This window comes from Dermacentor albipictus, chromosome 7 (genome assembly GCF_038994185.2).
Source record: "Dermacentor albipictus isolate Rhodes 1998 colony chromosome 7, USDA_Dalb.pri_finalv2, whole genome shotgun sequence".
Classification (NCBI taxonomy): Eukaryota; Metazoa; Arthropoda; class Arachnida; order Ixodida; family Ixodidae; genus Dermacentor; species Dermacentor albipictus.
In genome coordinates, this window is record NC_091827.1 from 5,304,113 (window position 1) to 5,321,320 (window position 17,208).

At 48.5% G+C, this 17,208-nt stretch overlaps 1 protein-coding gene across 1 annotated transcript in view; it reads right to left on the minus strand.

Annotated features, from left to right (window-relative positions):
- mbt (serine/threonine-protein kinase PAK mbt) overlaps nucleotides 1-17,208 on the minus strand; it is a 97,890-nt gene that overhangs the window by 35,014 nt on the left and 45,668 nt on the right. Inside the window, exons 5-6 of the mRNA XM_065455036.1 lie at nucleotides 17,040-17,120; nucleotides 4,681-5,295 (exon numbers count right to left, since the gene is read on the minus strand). Coding sequence (XP_065311108.1) covers nucleotides 4,681-5,295; nucleotides 17,040-17,120 — 696 coding nt within the window. The remainder of the gene's footprint in view (nucleotides 1-4,680; nucleotides 5,296-17,039; nucleotides 17,121-17,208) is intronic.

Consider the following 17,208-nt stretch of genomic DNA (forward strand, 5'->3'; position numbering starts at 1 on the left):
AGGTTGGACAGCAGTTATCCCTCACCTAGGGATCTAGGGAGGACAGAGGGTTTTTAAGCAGCAGTTTGTCGGCTGCTAGGTATGCTCGTGTGCTTCATCTAGCATGCTCCATTTGGGAGTCATGCTAGACTGTTGAAGTGTATTTCCTGTCATAATGTAAAAATATGTAAATAAATCCTGTACTCCTAGTTCAGGATGAGAGCAAGTGCCTCCCTTCAACTATGTCCCAAGCGTGAGTGAGTTGGATGACAGCATGGGCCAGCTACCACATCTATTTCATGCCCGACCCCAACTCTCACACTTTGTGCTGCTGTACCAAGTTGCAGAGTGTGGAGCCCAGGCGTTTTTTCACATGGTTAACTCAATCCTCTTTGTTCCTTTGATTGCGTTGTATGTGCGGCTGTCACCATCACACAACATGGTAGTATAGCATAGGTTATGTCGCTGAAGCAACCTCTCAAACAACATTTTGCCTGCTTCTACCTCCATTTGGCCAGACTTGCAGCTCGTGTTTTTTTGGCATCAGTAGCTTGACTTTCAGAGGTTGTAGCCCTTGCTGTTTCACTTAGGGCCATTCTCAGAGCCCAAACAAAATTTGGACATTACATGGTAATCGAGCACGTATCGAGTGAACAGTTCAACAACAGTCCAAACACCAATGTGTGCGGAATGTCCCCTCGTCAACCAAGTGCCATCGTAGCACACGCAATGTTTTCTTTCTCTTTTTTTTTTGTCTAAAACGCCCTAATAGAGTTCATTAACTTCTTCCGTGCACCGCATCATAAAGGTTGTGGCAGCTCGGGTGTCAGCAGGCCCCAGAGTCTTCTTTAGGTGCCGCTGAAACGTTTTGTTGTGGGGCCCCCAGCATGAAAGTCCCATCGACACGAAGATATTGTTCATGGCTGTTTGGCCATTTCCACTGCAGACATTGCATGTGTTGCTAACATGTTTATCTCAAATGGACTGCATGCTTTCTTGCCATCAACTCGGCACAATTTCCATTGTGCCGCAACTTCACCACAATGCTCGCACAACACAACCAGTTTGTTCGCGAGGCCGTAGTCACATCTGCATGTGACTAGTTTTGCACATCCGCCACATGTCTTGCACTGCAGAGCAATGTGTAGCATATTAAGAATGTTGAGGTGAACAGTCGCGTATAAAGCCGCAATGTCCACGGATGAGGCCGATGACATGGCGCTGGCAGCGGTGAAAACCCGTCTTTTGCAATGTTGCTGGCATCGACTTGGGTCTGTCAAGCGTGACTTGCTCACGGGCACTCACTTGAGCTGTGTCGCTGCTCATGACAGTTCTGGCATCAACTCTCACGGGGCTAGAGTCGGTGCGAACAACGCTGTCGCTCTCCAGCGGATCACTGTCGTCCGCATGGCCGCGAGTTGCTTGCTTATCTATTGTAGAGCCGCGCGATGCTGTTCCCTTATCTAGCGGATCACTGTCACCTGTACTGCTGTTTTCGGATGCCTCAGCACCACAAGTCCCTTGCTGGTCAGTTGCAGGGACGCACAATGTTGTGCCCTTGTCTAGCGGACCGCAATAACCTCCATCGCCATTGTCTGGTGCCTTAGTGACGAGAGTCGCTTGCTGATCAGTTGCAGAGTCTTGCGATGTCACGCCCTTAGCACGTTTCTTATTCTTTGCTCGCTTTCGGCCGAACTGACTGACAGTATAGAACCTTTCTGGTCCTCCAGGCATGTTTGTTGTCACGTGGTTGCAATCAAATACAAAATGGTGCCTCAATCAGCGAGATTTTCAGGTCCAGTGCCCTAAGACAATAAGATGACGCCACCTTAGCCACGTGATCCTACCTGGCCAATGACGACTTTCTATGCACACTTTTTTTTTCTCGTTTTATTTGTGAAGGTGGAGAGCAAAGGGTTGCTTACTGGGCGGTAAAAAATTTTAAAGAAAGACAACCACGCGGGCTTTTCAACGATACCAAAATGGCCGCGGGAGAGCGAGCCGTTCACGAGTCACAGGCAGCCGAAATAAGTGTGATTTGCCCACAATTTAAAGGGCTGGGGGGGTCGGCCGGCACATCTTTGAGTCGCTGTTACGCAGCAAATACGTGGTATTTTTTAATGAAAAGTTGCAGGCAGGTGCGGGATGGTAGTAGGAACATGAAAATGACCATTCTCAAAATTCGATTTTTGGGTAAATTTTCGGCTTCTAAAAGCAGTGTCTCCCCTTAAAGGGGTTGGGACACCAAATTTTGAGGCTATAAAAAGCATGTTGTAGGCTGCTTCCGTATGCAAGGACACCCAGAACGAGGTATTGAACGCTGCAAACATTTCAAAATAATTTTAATTCAGCTCCAAAAAGTCATTAAAAACTCCTTCTCGTAGTCGAGACCCATCGCTAGCGCGGCAGTTACTACGTCACAGAGGAGGAACGAAAATATTGACGTCATAGCACACTAGCACAAAAACGTGACGTATGATGAGTAGCGATGAAATGCCGATTACGGAGCCTGCTGAGCCGAGCGACCGGGCATAGCCTCCACTATGACCGAGCTACAGGCATATAGAAATCCTTTCTTAATGCAAAGAAGGGGTAAGGCGTGCAGACATGGACACAAGAGGAGAGAAGTGGACAACACGAACGCCGCACGGCGGCCCATGAACGGCAAACTGTGTGCGGCGAGTTGCCGTTTACACGGTTTTCACTAGCTGGCCGACTCCGAAAGGGACCAGAATATGCGGCGTTCGTGTTGTCCGCTTCTCTCCTCGCATTGTCGCATAGTTCGGCAGCTCGGAGCGGACTCTCCTTCGCTTGGCCTTTCCACGTTACCGGCCCGTCCACGTTACTGGCACGGAAACTCGCCGCACACCGTTGGCCGTTCGCGGGCCCCCGTGCGACGGCGGTTTTGCTCGTGAATGGCGAGATTTCCTTGCCGTAGAGAGGACGGGCCCGGGACCCATTTGTGCGGCAGCTGTACTGCGAAGCGGCCAGTCAGCGACCGAGGATTGGTCACTCTGGCACTGACGGCAGCTTCACTGCCTCTGATCATTCGGCGCCGCCGATATCGTCGCTAGGCCTTTTCCGGTTCACTTCAAAGCTAAAGCTTACGGCGCTTCGGAATGAATCACCGACTTTCAGAGGCCGCAATATTTTCTTACCGTTGTTGTCGCTCTTCGGAATAATTATAATAATTGCGACATGAACTTCGAATCGCCAGTTGTTGACCTCTGCTAGCAGAGCATGGGTATGGGCGAGCAGACGACACAGCATAGTTTTACGTCACTATTTTTTGTGGCCCACGTGACCAAGCCATGTTGCATTTCCTCCTCTGTGACATCATAGCATCCCCCGGAACCCAGAAACCGAAACCGAAACCGCTCGGTATAATAATGCTATTATTAAATTATTTATCGGATATATATCAATCCCGCTGTGTGTACCGTGCTCCCTGAAGTATGACGCAACGTTTGAATCAACAAACGCATGAACGAAAATTTTGATGTCTCCACCCCTTTAAAGGGCCCCTCACCAGGACTGGCCATCTTGAGCTGACAAACGCAGAGTATACAATGCGCATTAACGATCGTGTTTGCAAAGAATTATATCGCTACGTGCCGTGGAACATTCTGAAATTTCAATCTGAATGCCGTTTTCGGTTTTCCTTGCGGCTACCATGCTCCAAGCCGGACAGTGCCCGCCTCGTGTCCCTGCGCCTCATGCTCGTGTCTGCAGTGTGATGTCGCTCGTAGTGACACGCGACTTCGATAATTATTCAAGGCAACGTCTGTTATTTGTGTGATCTATTGCTTGAATTGATGAATTGAAGTTTAGAGAAATAATTAAACACACAAACGGAATGTCTGCGTGTTTTTTTGTTTTACTTCACACTGAAGCAAGAGAGATGTACTTCCGCTTTGCGTGTTCCCACGGTCGTGCAGTCACGTGTGCAAGTACCGAAACTATGCCATTTTCTACCATGTTCCAGCGCGTGATCATGCTCTGCAAGCTGCTTGTTCTGCATCAGTATTCGTGTAGCACTGAATTATACCGCTAGTCATGTGTCTTTGCGCACAGTGCGCAAAATCATGCGCTGCGTGAACAAGACAACAGCTCGCAGGCGACGCTGTCAGTGTAAGTGCATAGTGTCGAAAAAAAGAAAGTGAGGACGTCACGTGATCCTCGAGGTACGGTATGGGAGAATGCAGGGAAGGAATTTCGCTTGCAGAGGCTAGACAGGGAGAGTGGAGAGAGTGTCTCGCTATGCAGTGGAGCCTGCCTGCTGAAATCATGGGTTCGCAGCACTGAAATATTTCTATCTCAACTATTAATGAGACGATTTGAAAAATTTTGGCGGCAGAACGCTCCCTAGAGGACACGTAACAACTTCCAGCATATAACCAAAATTTAGCCAGTTGGTAGGTATCTTTCCCATGTCCCCGCCAACTACGTATTAACAAGATTTTACTGTGGAGGGCTTCTCAGTAACTTCAACCACCTTGATTTTTTTCAACGTGTTCGCAAAGCGCAGTTCGTGCTTCTGTGTTCCGCACCCACCACAGTGCAAATGCTATGGCCAGAAATAAAACTTGCAATCTCATGCTCAGCTGCAGAATGTCATAGTTGTCGTGGTCAGACCTCAAGGAGCTTGCATGCTATCACTTTATTATGGCACTTATGCATAAGTCACAGAAGTCAACTTACCTCATTCACAGCATACTGAGATGCCATTCCTGAAGGAGACATCCGGTGTCCATTGTTGAGTGCAGGCGGGACCTTCCCATTTGGAATGTGCGGCACATGGGGCTGGTGGGACGGTGGAATGCCACCGCTGTGTGCAGAGTGCATGGGCGAAGGACCCCTTGGGTGCTGCTGGTTTGTATGTGGAGGAGGATGGTGCATGCCGGCAGCAGGATGTTGCGGAAGAAGTGCCTGGTGCTGCTGTTGAGCTGGAGGGTGATGCATGGATGGAGGAGGGTGACCTGCCGTCGACGGAGGGGCACCTCCATGGTGCGCCTGCAACCCAAGGCCAGAGGCCGGCCGGGTGTGCGGAGGCACCGCAGCTCCATACCCAGACGACTCCCAGTCGCTGGCATCGTAGCGGTCCTGGCCTGAGCCCCAGCTCTCTCGGTGAGGCGATGCCTGCTGTAAATGTTGCTGCTGCTGTCCAGCATGAGCTGGAGGATGATGGACGTGTGGTGGAAGGTGTGGCGGTGGAGCATGGTGCGAATGTGATGGCAAAGTGTGTGAAGTGGGCAGGTGGTCCCGGCTTTCGTAGTGGCCTGGATGTGGCTGTTGCCCATTGTGCGGTGGCAGTTCCTGAAAACGTGAGAAATTGTCACAAAGCTGGAACTAGCAACACTGAACCAAGACACACAACAACTCCACTGTCTTTTTCATGCCCTAGGATCTTAAAATCCAATGTCTCAAATGATACTGTCAAGACGGCAAAAACAGGGGTCATAGAGTGCTATTCAGGAGGCACAGTGGTGGGTCACCTTTTTATTACCAAACGCAACTGTGACTTCTTCACTGCGCCTTGACAAAAACACTCATGCCTACTCACATTGTTCTCTTCTTCATAAGATTACTGGCGCGGCATTTGCGTCCCTCTGAAGGAAGCATTGTGCCGATGCTCAATTTAATCATGACAACGGGACATAGTACAACAGGACAGAGTCACACACACACACACACACACACACACACACACACACACACACACACACACACACACACACACACACACACACACACACGCTAAAGAATAAACGAGAAAAAAAAAAGAAAGCAAAAGTTAGGTCGACAGGTACGGCTTCATCCGTGCCACATGGACCACTTCGGGTTAGTGCTTGCGGCGACTGGAGCTATTGTCACTGTTGGGAACGACCTCGTAGTTGATGTCGCTCAGGTGGAAGATCACTCTCTACAGCCCAAAGTACAGTCTTAAACGTTTTTCAGAGAGTCGATGACAGTGTGCGGGCATTTAGACCCATATTTTGTCACCGAGAGTGTAGAAAACGGACCTGTGTTGAAGTTTATACCGTTTTTCATCTTGGTCTTGCTGAATGCACATACCTATGTGAGAAGCTGTCTGGCTTCTTCGGTGTGCTGAGTAAATTCGTCAACGTCGGTAGGTAAGTCGTCAAACTCGTGCGGCAGCATGGTGTCTAGCGTTGTCGTGGCTTCGCAACCGTCAACCAAGCTGAATGGCGTCATTCCAGTAGTTTCCTGTTGAACGGTTTCTAGGCGAATGTTAAGTAAGGCAAAATCTGATTACAGTAATTATGTCCTGTCGACATACATGCAAAGCATGTCTGCGAGGGTCTTATTAAGACGCTCGGTCAGTTTGTTCATCTGGGGATGGTAAGCAGTTGTTTTCCGGTGGCTTGTACCACTGAGTCTTAGAAGTGAGTCAAGAAGTTTGGCAGTGAAGGCAGTTTCCCTGTCTGTGATGTCTAGTTTTGGGGCGCTGTGACTAAGGACAACGTTTTCAATGAAAAATTGAGCTGTGTTCCACTATGTAGCTTTCGTCTCCACGTAGCGCGTCAGGTAATCGGTGGAAACAATGATCCATCTGTTGCCAGCTGTAGAAGCGGGAAATGGGCCCAGGAAATCCATTCCAACTGGGCAAATGGCTGGCCTGGTACCTCGACAAGATGTAAGAGACCTGCGGGCTTGCCAGGAGGCGCTTTGTGTCTTTGGCAGCCCGCAGACGTTTGTACGTGACATTTTACAGTAGCGGGTAGCTTCAGCCAGTAGTACTTCCGTCGGAGTCGGGACAATGTTCACATGTAGCCTAGATTACCTGCGGTGGTTTCATCGTGGCATGCTTTTAGTAGTCCTTCTCGAAGTGATGCTGGTACGACAAGCAGGTTGCCACTAGCAGTAAAGTCCTCATATACAGTCGAACCCGACTATATTGAACCCGTTTACATCGAATTATTCCATATATTGAACAATTTCTGGACATGGTATAGTTACAATGAGTATATATAGCAAAAAATGACGCATACATCGAACAAAACTAGTAGCAACTCCTGATATATAGAACGTCAAGCAGCGGAAAGTGCCCCCGGAAGTTGGCTTTCCCTCGCGGTGACGGGGAAACCCGGCGGCGCGGCTCCATCCAACCGCTCTCCCTACGTGACCGCACTACCTCGGAGCCGCCGACACCCCCCTACAAAAAATGATCCTGGCCCGCCCGCCCGCAGCACTTGCTCAGACAGCCAATCAGAGGCTCCTGTGCCTTTGTCGTGCAAGATGGCGAAAGTGCGAGTTGTCTCGCTGCTTATCTGATTCATTGTGTGTGCGCCTTCTGCCGCAGTGTTGCCGTGATGAAGCGGCAGAATTCGCCTTTCGTCGTGAAGCTCGAAATCATAAACTGGGTCGAACGCGGTGACAAGTCGGATGTCCCTGCAACGTACAAGATTCCGAGGTGCACTCTCGGCACAATCTTGAAGGGAAAAATTAGGGCTAAAGCGGCCTAACTCGCGACCAAGTGCCTGTAGTGCCCGTGGTGCCCGAGGCGTACGCACGGCCGTGTACGAGTGGTTCATCCAAAATAGCTTCAGCCGTACCGACTTCCGCGTGCTCGGTGATGACTGCAAATTCTGATTAATGCGACAAAGTCATTGTTGTTGTTGGCGAAGTTTGGAGCGAGCTGTCAGGATTTCCGGAAGCTGTTGACGAATCAACGGTGGACGAGTTTGTGAGCGCAAATGATGGTGTCGCGACCACGGGAGAGCCCAAAAACGAAGACTACATTGCCGAGATTGTGCCGAGCACAAGTGAAAATGGGCACAACGAGGAAAGCAACGACCGTCTTTGGCCCACATCCTCCGAAGTGATTGGTGCGCTCGCCCTAGTCCGGTGCTTCTGCATGAATGCGGAATGCTGCGGCCTCAGCTGCTCCGACTCCTTAGACGTGGGAAAGTGCGTGCCTCGCACCCAGCGAAATTGCCCAAGCAGAAGAAAATGCAGGACTATTTCGTGTGAAACTAAGCCAGTTTCATCAATAAAGTTATTTTATAAATGGTATGTGCTTTTATGACATCCAATTATTTAGCAGGCTTATATCGAATTATGCTCTATATCGAACTGATAGGCGTTTTTTTGCGAGTTCGATATAGCCGGGTTCGACTGTAGAACATTTTGTTCCGGAGACAAAATGACAGCAGTCCCCTGGTATAGAGTCGCAGAACGTCTTTACTCCGGCCTTCCAAGAAATGAATGAGTGGGAGCAGCTCTGGGTTGTGGCGCCGCTTCTGTGAAATAGCGACGGCGTAGACGACGGCCAAAAATGCAGCGTCAATGTCTACGGCATCATTACCTGCGGACTCGACGGGTGACAGCGAGAGGCAGTCAGCGTCAGTGTGCTTCTTTCCTGATTAGTAAATGATGGTCATGTCGAACTCCTGAAGCCTAAGACAAGCATGCCAGATGGATCTTTCAAGTTAGCCAGCTAACAAAGAGAATGATGATCACTGACAACCTTGAATGAACGGCCGTACAAATACGGGTGAAATTTGATAACCGCCCACACCACGGCGAGGCATTCCTTCTCGGTAGTGAGTAGTTGTCCTCCGTATGAGAGAGAGTTCGGCTAGCGTAGGCGATTACTTTTCCGGAGCTGTCTTGCCACTGCACCAGTACGGCACCCAGACCAACATTGCTTGCATCAGTGTGAAGTGCTGTAGGCATATCTTGGTCGAAGTGTGCCAGAACAGGAGGCGTTTGCAGGTGTTGGCGTATTTTGCTAAATGCTACTTGCCGATTTTCCTCCCACAGAAAGGGAACATTCTCTCGTGTCAGACGTGTTAACAGCGCAGCAATATATGAAAAATTCGTAATAAAGCATCGATAATAGGCGCACAGCCCCAAGAAGCGCCTCACTGCCTTCTTGTCGGATGGTGTGGGGAACTTTGCCACAGCATCTATTTTGGTTGGATCAGGTCGCACACCCTTGTGACTGACAATGTGGCCAAGGAAGCACAATTCACTGATACCAAAATGACATTTCTTGGGCTTTAAAGTCAGGTGAGCCGAGCATATGACTTGGAGGACAGTAAGTAACCGGCTTAGGTGCTCCTCAAATGTAGCTGAGAGCACTATGGCGTCGTCTAGATAGACTAAGCATGTTTGCCACTTCAGGCCTGATAGTACGGTGTCCATTGGACGCTGAAAAGTGGCAGGCACTGAACACAAACCGAAAGGAAGGACCTTAAATTCGTAAAGGCCATCGAGGGACACAAAGGCAGCTTTATCACAATCTCTCTCATCGACCTCGATCTGTCAATACCGGCTTCATAGGTCCATTGATGAAAAATAGTGTGCATGCTGCAGCCTGTCCCCCAAATTGTCGATGCGTGGCAGCGGATAGACATCTTTCTTCGTGAACTGGTTTAATTTGCGGTAATCCATGCAGAATCGCAAACTGCCGTCTTTTTTTTTGACTAACGCTCAGGGACTTTTCGAAGGCGGTACCACATCATCCTCGAGCATCTTCTCCACTTGCTTTTGAATCTCCTTGCGTTCCCCTTTGAAGCTATATGGCAGGGATTTTGTCGAATCGGCCACATAGTATTATCCGTGATGATATGGTGCTTGGCCAGTGGTGTTTGTGTGACCTTTAACATAGTCAAAAAACAATCTTTGAACTGGCGTATCAGCTCCAATAGCCGCTGCCGCTCGGATGGCGACAGGGTGAAGCTGACATCGACAGACAGAGGAGTCGAGGGCGGGACGGTCGTTGCTTGTAGAGCAAAACAACCTGTAACCTGGGTGATGTCGTCGCAGTAAGAAATTGCAGTTCCCTTCTGGATGTGATGGCATTGCTGAAGTTCATGAGAAGGACTTTTGCATGCCCATGAGTCATGTCGAGTACGCCTCTAGCAATGGAAACGCCTTGTGCAAGCAATAGTGCAATGATTTGCTCCGTGATCAAATCCCCGTGGTAGGGCTTCTTGCATGATACAGATACAAGGCGGCAGGATCGCGGTTGAATGGTCACATCGTCAGCGATTCGCAAACGCTCATGTTGCCCATCATTCATTGTGTCGCCGTATGGGCTGGCAGAAAATGTCCCCATACGTTCCGGAATGTTTATGACTGCGCCGTGATTTTGCAGAAAATCCATTCCCAAGATGAGAACTTTGCAGCAGTCGGGGAGAATGACAAAAATGGCGAGAAAACTGGAATTACCGATGTGGATTCGGGCAGCGCATATTCCTGTTTGGTGTCATTAGCTGACCCTCGGCACTTCTGATGTGGGGCCCTGTTGACAGTGTCTTCACTTTCCCAATTCGGTCAGCCAGCTCTTGCCGCATAATCGAGAAGTCTGCGCCAGTGTCAACAAGTGCGGTGACATGATGTCCATTCACCAGAATAATGAGATCGGCACGGGCAACGACGTTGGTGTGAGTATTCGTCGTCGTCATATTGTCTTCGTCAAGTGTGAGTAGTCGTCGTCACGTCGTCTTCGTGGGGAGCGTGGGGGTGTATTTTTGGTCTCTCGAAACAGGGCAACCTTCCCCATGGAGCTCACTGCTGTTAGTTACTCTGGTGCGGACTAGGGAAGCGACCACCCCTGCCGACATCAGTGGTGAAACTCCAACGGCTTGGGGAAGTCTAACGCGCAGGTGACGGGGACTGCCAGCGACAATGTGGTGAAGCTGCCTGGCTGGTCGACAGCTCATCACTGCGCGGGGCGTGATGGTCGTCGAAGTGCACGAAAGCGGCAAATGAAAAAGAGCCGACTCCAGTGTCTGGATGGGGGCAGTAGCGGGCATTGTGGCTTGGTTCGCCGCAGTGGTAGCAGAGTGGTCGACAGTCAGCTGTGCACCACAAGTCAATATGCTGAACTGGAGGTTGTCTCACAGACTCCCGTTGTCACCACGGCACGGGAGCGGTCTGTGGCTGAAATGGTGCTACCGGAGGTGAAGGGGGAGGACGTCGGACCATGTCAGCATAGGTTGGCAGACGTGTTTCTGGACATGGGGCAGGAGAAGGCTTGCCCCAACTCCTGGCACACGACTTTGGCAACAGAAATGACCGGCAACTCCATAGGAGAAGTTCCGAGGGCTCGCAGCTATTCACGCAGGATGTCACGAATCATGTCCCGTAAAGAAGTGTGGTCAACAATCTGAGCTGCGGAGCTTATTGGTGTGTTGTATGGCTGGCGGTCGAAGTGGCGGCAACGTTGCTGAAGTGGCCGCTTGATGACAGTTGCTTTCTTGATGAATTCGTCGACTGTTGTTGGTGGATTTCGTACAAGACCGGCAAACAGAGGTTCCTTAATTGCCCGCATGAGGTGGCGCACCTTTTTTTGCCTCTGTCATATCGGGGTCAGCTCGGTGAAACAGACGGGCCATATCTTCTGCATACATGGCAACGGTTTCGTTGGGTTTCGGTACCCGAGCCTCAATAAGTTGTTGCGTGTAATCTCGCCGGTCCGAGCTCAAGAATGTATCAAGGAGCCGACAACGAAAATTGCTTCAGATTTGGAAGCTCCCTTCCCTGTTCGCGTACCATGTACGAGCGCTGTTTTCACGCGTGAAATAAGCATGGGCGAGTCTTTGTTGGTCGTTCCAGCGATTTACCAGAACAACGCGTTCGTAATGGTCAAGCCAGTCCTCGACATCTTCAAAAGCATCGCCGTGGAAGATGTCAGGGATGCAAGGGTGTTCAAGAGTCAACTGGGAAAGGCTAGGTGCCGTCTGTGAAGGAGGGAGAAGCGCCAATGATGTAGCCATGTCGGTGAGGCCAAGCAGGTGCCGACTCAAACGGTGGACTGGAGGTACAGCTCTGAACAGGGGTTGGCCGCATGGAGTTGCAGGCTCCAGCACCTCCACCAGTGTCGCATCGTCAAAAACGGGGGTCGTAGAGCGCTATTCAGGAGGCACAGCGGCGGGTCGCCTTTTTAATACCAAGTGTAACTGCGACTTCTTCTTCTTCTCTGCACCTTGACAAAAATGCTCATGCCTACTCGCGTTGTCCTCTTCTTCATTGGAGTACAGTAAAACCTCGTTAAACCGTAGTTGGTCGGAGCTCGGAAAAAGTATGTACTAAACGGTAGTACTTGCTTAACCGAAATAGCATAAGATCGCCCACTTACCTGTCAAAAAAGGAACTCGGAGAGAGTGCGATTAAAGGGAAAAAAACAAGCAGTATTTGTTTTAGAGTGTCGACCAAGGTGACATTTCCCAATTCCCTGAGCTTTCCCGATTTTCCCCGAGTGCCTTTGCGAAATTCCCTGAGTGACGCAGAACTATGTTTTATGTCAAGACGGGCTGAAACCACATCACCTGATACTGTCACTCTCTAGTAAGCATATGAAAAAAAAAACTTAATTAATTTTGAATACTAAAGAGTATTGTTTATGTTATTCAAAAATAGAATAGAAAGGAGGGGTTAGTAAAATGCACAGCAAATAAAATGTTTTCAAAGAAATTGCAAATCGAGTCGAACATCTTCAAATAAGAATAAAAAAGAGATGCACACAGAAGCAAATATTTTCGAATATGAGCTATTTCTATCAATTGATAGCAGGCTCAGTGGCATGAGGCCTGAATTTTGTCACAATTGAGATTCTCTCTCAACAGCTTGTAAGTCAACTTGAACTGTCCTGACATACTTTCAGCCCGCGCACGACACTTCAGTGTTGTGTTTCACTGCTATAAAGAGTTTATTTTGGTTTGGATGAGGGACACCTGCATCTCGACATCAGCCAACACTTTTTTTTTTTTTTCAGTTCAAGCTCCTTCAAAACGGCGGCAGCACACTTCCTTCCCTGTTCATTCCTCAATGTGTAGGTTCTTTCTGTTCTTGTACTCCTTCCGCCACTCGTTCGCCCCACAGAACATTTGAAGCATCTTCTTGGTCAGTTGCACAGTCCACATCCAATTTTTCGAACTCCCTAGGGGCCACAAAAACGTCTCAAAAATCGGCCAGTTGGAAAAAATAAATGCATGTCATTTACTACCCTTAAGGGCTCAAACCGCTTCCGTAACATTCAAAAATGCTCTGAAGGCCTGTCGGTACACGTATTAGGCATATCAGTGCTTGTACTGCGACAGGAGATATCGGGTGCGCCTGTGCATAATTAAGGAACATACTGTGTCCCGTGGCAATAGTCCCTTCCCACGCTTGTTATGCTTCACTGCAATACTTTTGCGTATGCTTCACCAAGTAACATTTCTGTAGAGAGACGGAGCTGACTTTGGGGAACCAGCATTATGCAACGCACCATGCTTTCCAAGCTCCTAAGCCAATCGCAAGGACCACAAAGATGCAGTCGGTGCCATTGTCGACAGCAACGAATTCTTTCAATGAAAAACACGACACCCAACGGCAAGAAGCTTAATAGCGAACGTCGAAGCAGCTAGGTCTAGCGTTGCCGCAGTGGTGGCTACGGCTGCCAGTGGATCTGCGTGCGAGAGCGCCGGTTCGAGGTGGCAACTTTGATTAATGCCGTTTCGGACCTGTGGTCATGGCAAAAAGTTTTAAAAATCAGACGGCGAAGGGTTCTTGCGCCCGAACTATCAGACGTTCTGATACATTGACTTTATGGGGTACGTGGTGGTGCCGCAATGCTGTCCAAATTATCAGGCATCCGAAAAGTCGGTCGATGACTGCACACTGGAAACTCCTCCAGCTGATGACAGGGCGTCAAAGACGATTTATTACAATTCCTGCCTCTTACTCGAACCAGCATTACAGCGACTTTCGACAAAATTACCGCTAATTTCCTCTGATAGAGGCACAAATTTCCTGAGTTTTCCCCGAGTTTTTCCAGACTATTCAAAATCCCTGAGAATTCCTGGTTTTCCCGGTTTTTAGACACCCTGTGTTTACTTCACGCGACAAACGTGTTATTTTCGTTTGATGCCGTGGTGGCCTAGCAGCGACGAGAGCGGCCTCAAACTTGCTGAAGCGGTGTGCCAGCTTTTCAGCCAGCCCCCTCTTCTCGGCAAACACTTGCATGGCAGATTCCTTGTTGACGTTGCATATTCTCCGTGCACAGGCGCGGTAGTGTTGCAGAAGTCGCAGGGCACATTTTCATTGCGGGGTGCTGTTCTCGTCGCGATGATTAGATTCATGGGGCTGACGTAATGCGCAGCTTCTGCCACTGTCGGGCCTGAATCGCCCGTGCTGTCACTTTCCGTGTCGTCCTTATCACTGTCGCTAGGCAAAACTTCGGCAACAGAGGCAACGATGGCGAAAACTCGAAACTCGTAGCCGACGTCTCTTCGCAGTCACAGCAGTGCTGCCGAGCAACTTGTTCGCATTCCAAATGCCACACACCGTAGTCAACAGTAGACCCATGTCGCATGCCAGCACCGACTTTTTTCTTCTATGCTGAACACCCGGAGTCTTCTTTATACGAGTTTCGGCGTGACACAAGTTCTTGCTTGCACGACACCACAACGCTCTTTGGCACGGCGCCAAAATGACGTTGATGTGGCGTTGGCTTCACGTGCAAATGCAGAGGGCGCTTGGAGGCCGTTGTGCTGATCTCTGAGGTTTGTTGTTCTGCTGGGCCGCTCGATGGAGAGGACGCCGGGTTCGCGCGACGAAAAGTGGAAATACTACGTGTTAACTGATACGTATGCAATAAGCTGGTACGGTTTATGCGGATACAAAACACATTGTGTTCAATGGTTGCCGAGTCGGGGATTTGACTTTACTACTTTTAAACAAAACTACTGTTTAAGCTGGTACGGTTTGAAGAGGTTTTACTGTACTGGCGCGACAATATCTTCAAAGCATGTAGAGATATATGGACATAAATGGTAGTACAGTCGCCGACCGATAAATCGGACACCGATAATCCAGACATGTTCAGTAATTTTGGACAGCTTCGTGGCACCACCACGTTAAGCACCACCACACGTTAAGTTTATGGGGCCCATAGACTTAATGTGTAAAGATGACCAATATTTCGGACAGCCGCCAGCTCTACATTAGGTTATCCGAACTCCGTTTGTGGCTGTAGTGCACACCTACTCTGCCGACATTATCTCCTTTGGCAACCTCGACAAGACATCAAGTATGGCCTTAAAGACCCGAGACATCAAGTGTGGCCTCAGAGATTACATTAGACGGTAATCCCGAGGCCTTGCCTTGGTCGCAGCACTACGCCTCAGAGATTTAACTGCAAATGCTGATCTCGGAAGCTTTGCCTGAATTAAAGGTCGCATCAACATCGCAATCATCATATCTTATTCCCGCTACCTCACACATGACCTGCTCTCGCCGTTCTGTTTGTGTAGTTTGCCTTTTGGACACCGTTCCACTATTCTGCGCTTGTTTGTTCAGTTTGCGTTCCAGACAGCGCTCTGCTGACTCCAAGAACTCTTTCTTGTGAACTTACTGACACACCGCGACAAATGGCACCAGTGGTGCCCTTGCAATCGGACTCTGAATGAGTCTCGAGTCGCATAAAGTGCGTGAGCAAGAAGATTTCAGTAGTGAACTATGCCGACACTGGATGAACACATGAAGAGGAAGAGGCTGTTTCCAGCTCGGATGTTTTAGTTTTTCAAGACAAGACGCGATCATTCCTCGGGCGCTGTAAAGAGGTCCCCGATGACGTTCAGAGGAAGGTCGAAGACGGGGAGGCGTTCGTCCTGCAGCGCTTGCTGTCTACTCGCCAGAAGAAGATTACAGACTTCTTCAAGCAATAAATTGTAGTTAAACTGTGCCCAGTGTTCTTGTTTATTATTTACGTACAAACACGCACATCTGCTGCAAGGGTATGTAATTTTCTTTGTTGTGTTAAATTACTGACATGAAAATAATGGTTTTTCAGCACTACGATAATTCAAATTAACAAATTAAATTCAGCGGTCCCGTGAAGTTCGTTGTAACGAGATTCTACTGTACTTGCGGTGGTTTTGCATAGCTGGTGCGGAGCGATCAGAATTACGTTCTCGCTACTAAACTGACTGTGGTTTGCAAGATCTGTGGTGAAGTTGCATCGGGATGAAGCTCGGGGGGAATTGAGGGCCTGAAAATGTGTAATCCTTTTGATGTGAACATGCAACCAGCAACGGTCAAACCGGCAACAGCCAAACGGCCATGAATTATACCTAGTGCCTACTGATGGCCTTTGGTGCCGTTTTCTCAAAACCACAATTTTGATGATGATGCCGTATTGGAAGTTCATTATCTCTGCTTGCGCTATCACTATAATTCTTTTTTTTTTCATAAAGGCAAAGCTGCATAGAGTGCAAATATGCAAAATAATGTTGTTGAATTTATTAGAATTTTTTTAATGTTTTTTTTTAGGAGTTAGATGGATTTCTCTCATTGAAGTTTGCAATGTTCTCTTTGATATAAAATTGGGTTAGAACACCATATTTGCTTATTTGCACTCTTTGTTAGTTCCAGATCATTTTTGTATGCCGATATTTATTAGGCCATGCATAGTTTGGTAGATAGCTCGCCTCCAAGCAAATTATGAATAAAGCTGTATTTCTTCAATTTCTGGAAAGTTATTTACTCTGCAAGAAAACTGGATTAAATATTTAAAACTAGCACATTGAAATACATAAACTCAGCAAGTTTCATCAAAATCGACAAAGAATCTAAAAAGAAAAAGTTTTCAGGCGCAGGGTGGGGCGCAGGTGAGGGGGGCAGGTGCACTAAGCGCAGGTGCAGGTGTACGCGCAGGTGCACTAAGCAACACAAATGCCACGATTATTCTGCATAGAAAATGCCGTCCAGATGGCACGATTTTGATTGTTACATCCAATATGCGATGAATAACACATCGCTGCGTATGTTTCTTTTTCTCATAGCCCTAATGCATAAGTAATATATTGTTATAATCGATTTATTTATTACATGTGGTATTGTTATAAGTGGACTCTCACACGTGTGGCAATGAATGGTAGTGGTGCTGTAGTGGTCAGTGGGCAGGTGTTACAATAAAGATAAAAAGAAAAAGCAAATCGGCTGTCACAAAGTCCAGGCCCAGGAGTATGGTCTAGTTGTCCTTGTACAGCAAATGAAACAGCCTGTACCAAGTCTGACAATACGCGCTTGCACCATGTACGTACTTGCTCAGAATAGTAGTTGCCATTGTGCGATGGAACGCCGTGAGGTGGCTGAGGTGTAATGTTGCCAGGCTGTTGACGTCCCTGCATAGACATTTATGACCATTACTAAATAAGCATTCACTGTGATTTCCACTATGAGTGATATAGGCACCAGTTACTGAGAGGCAAA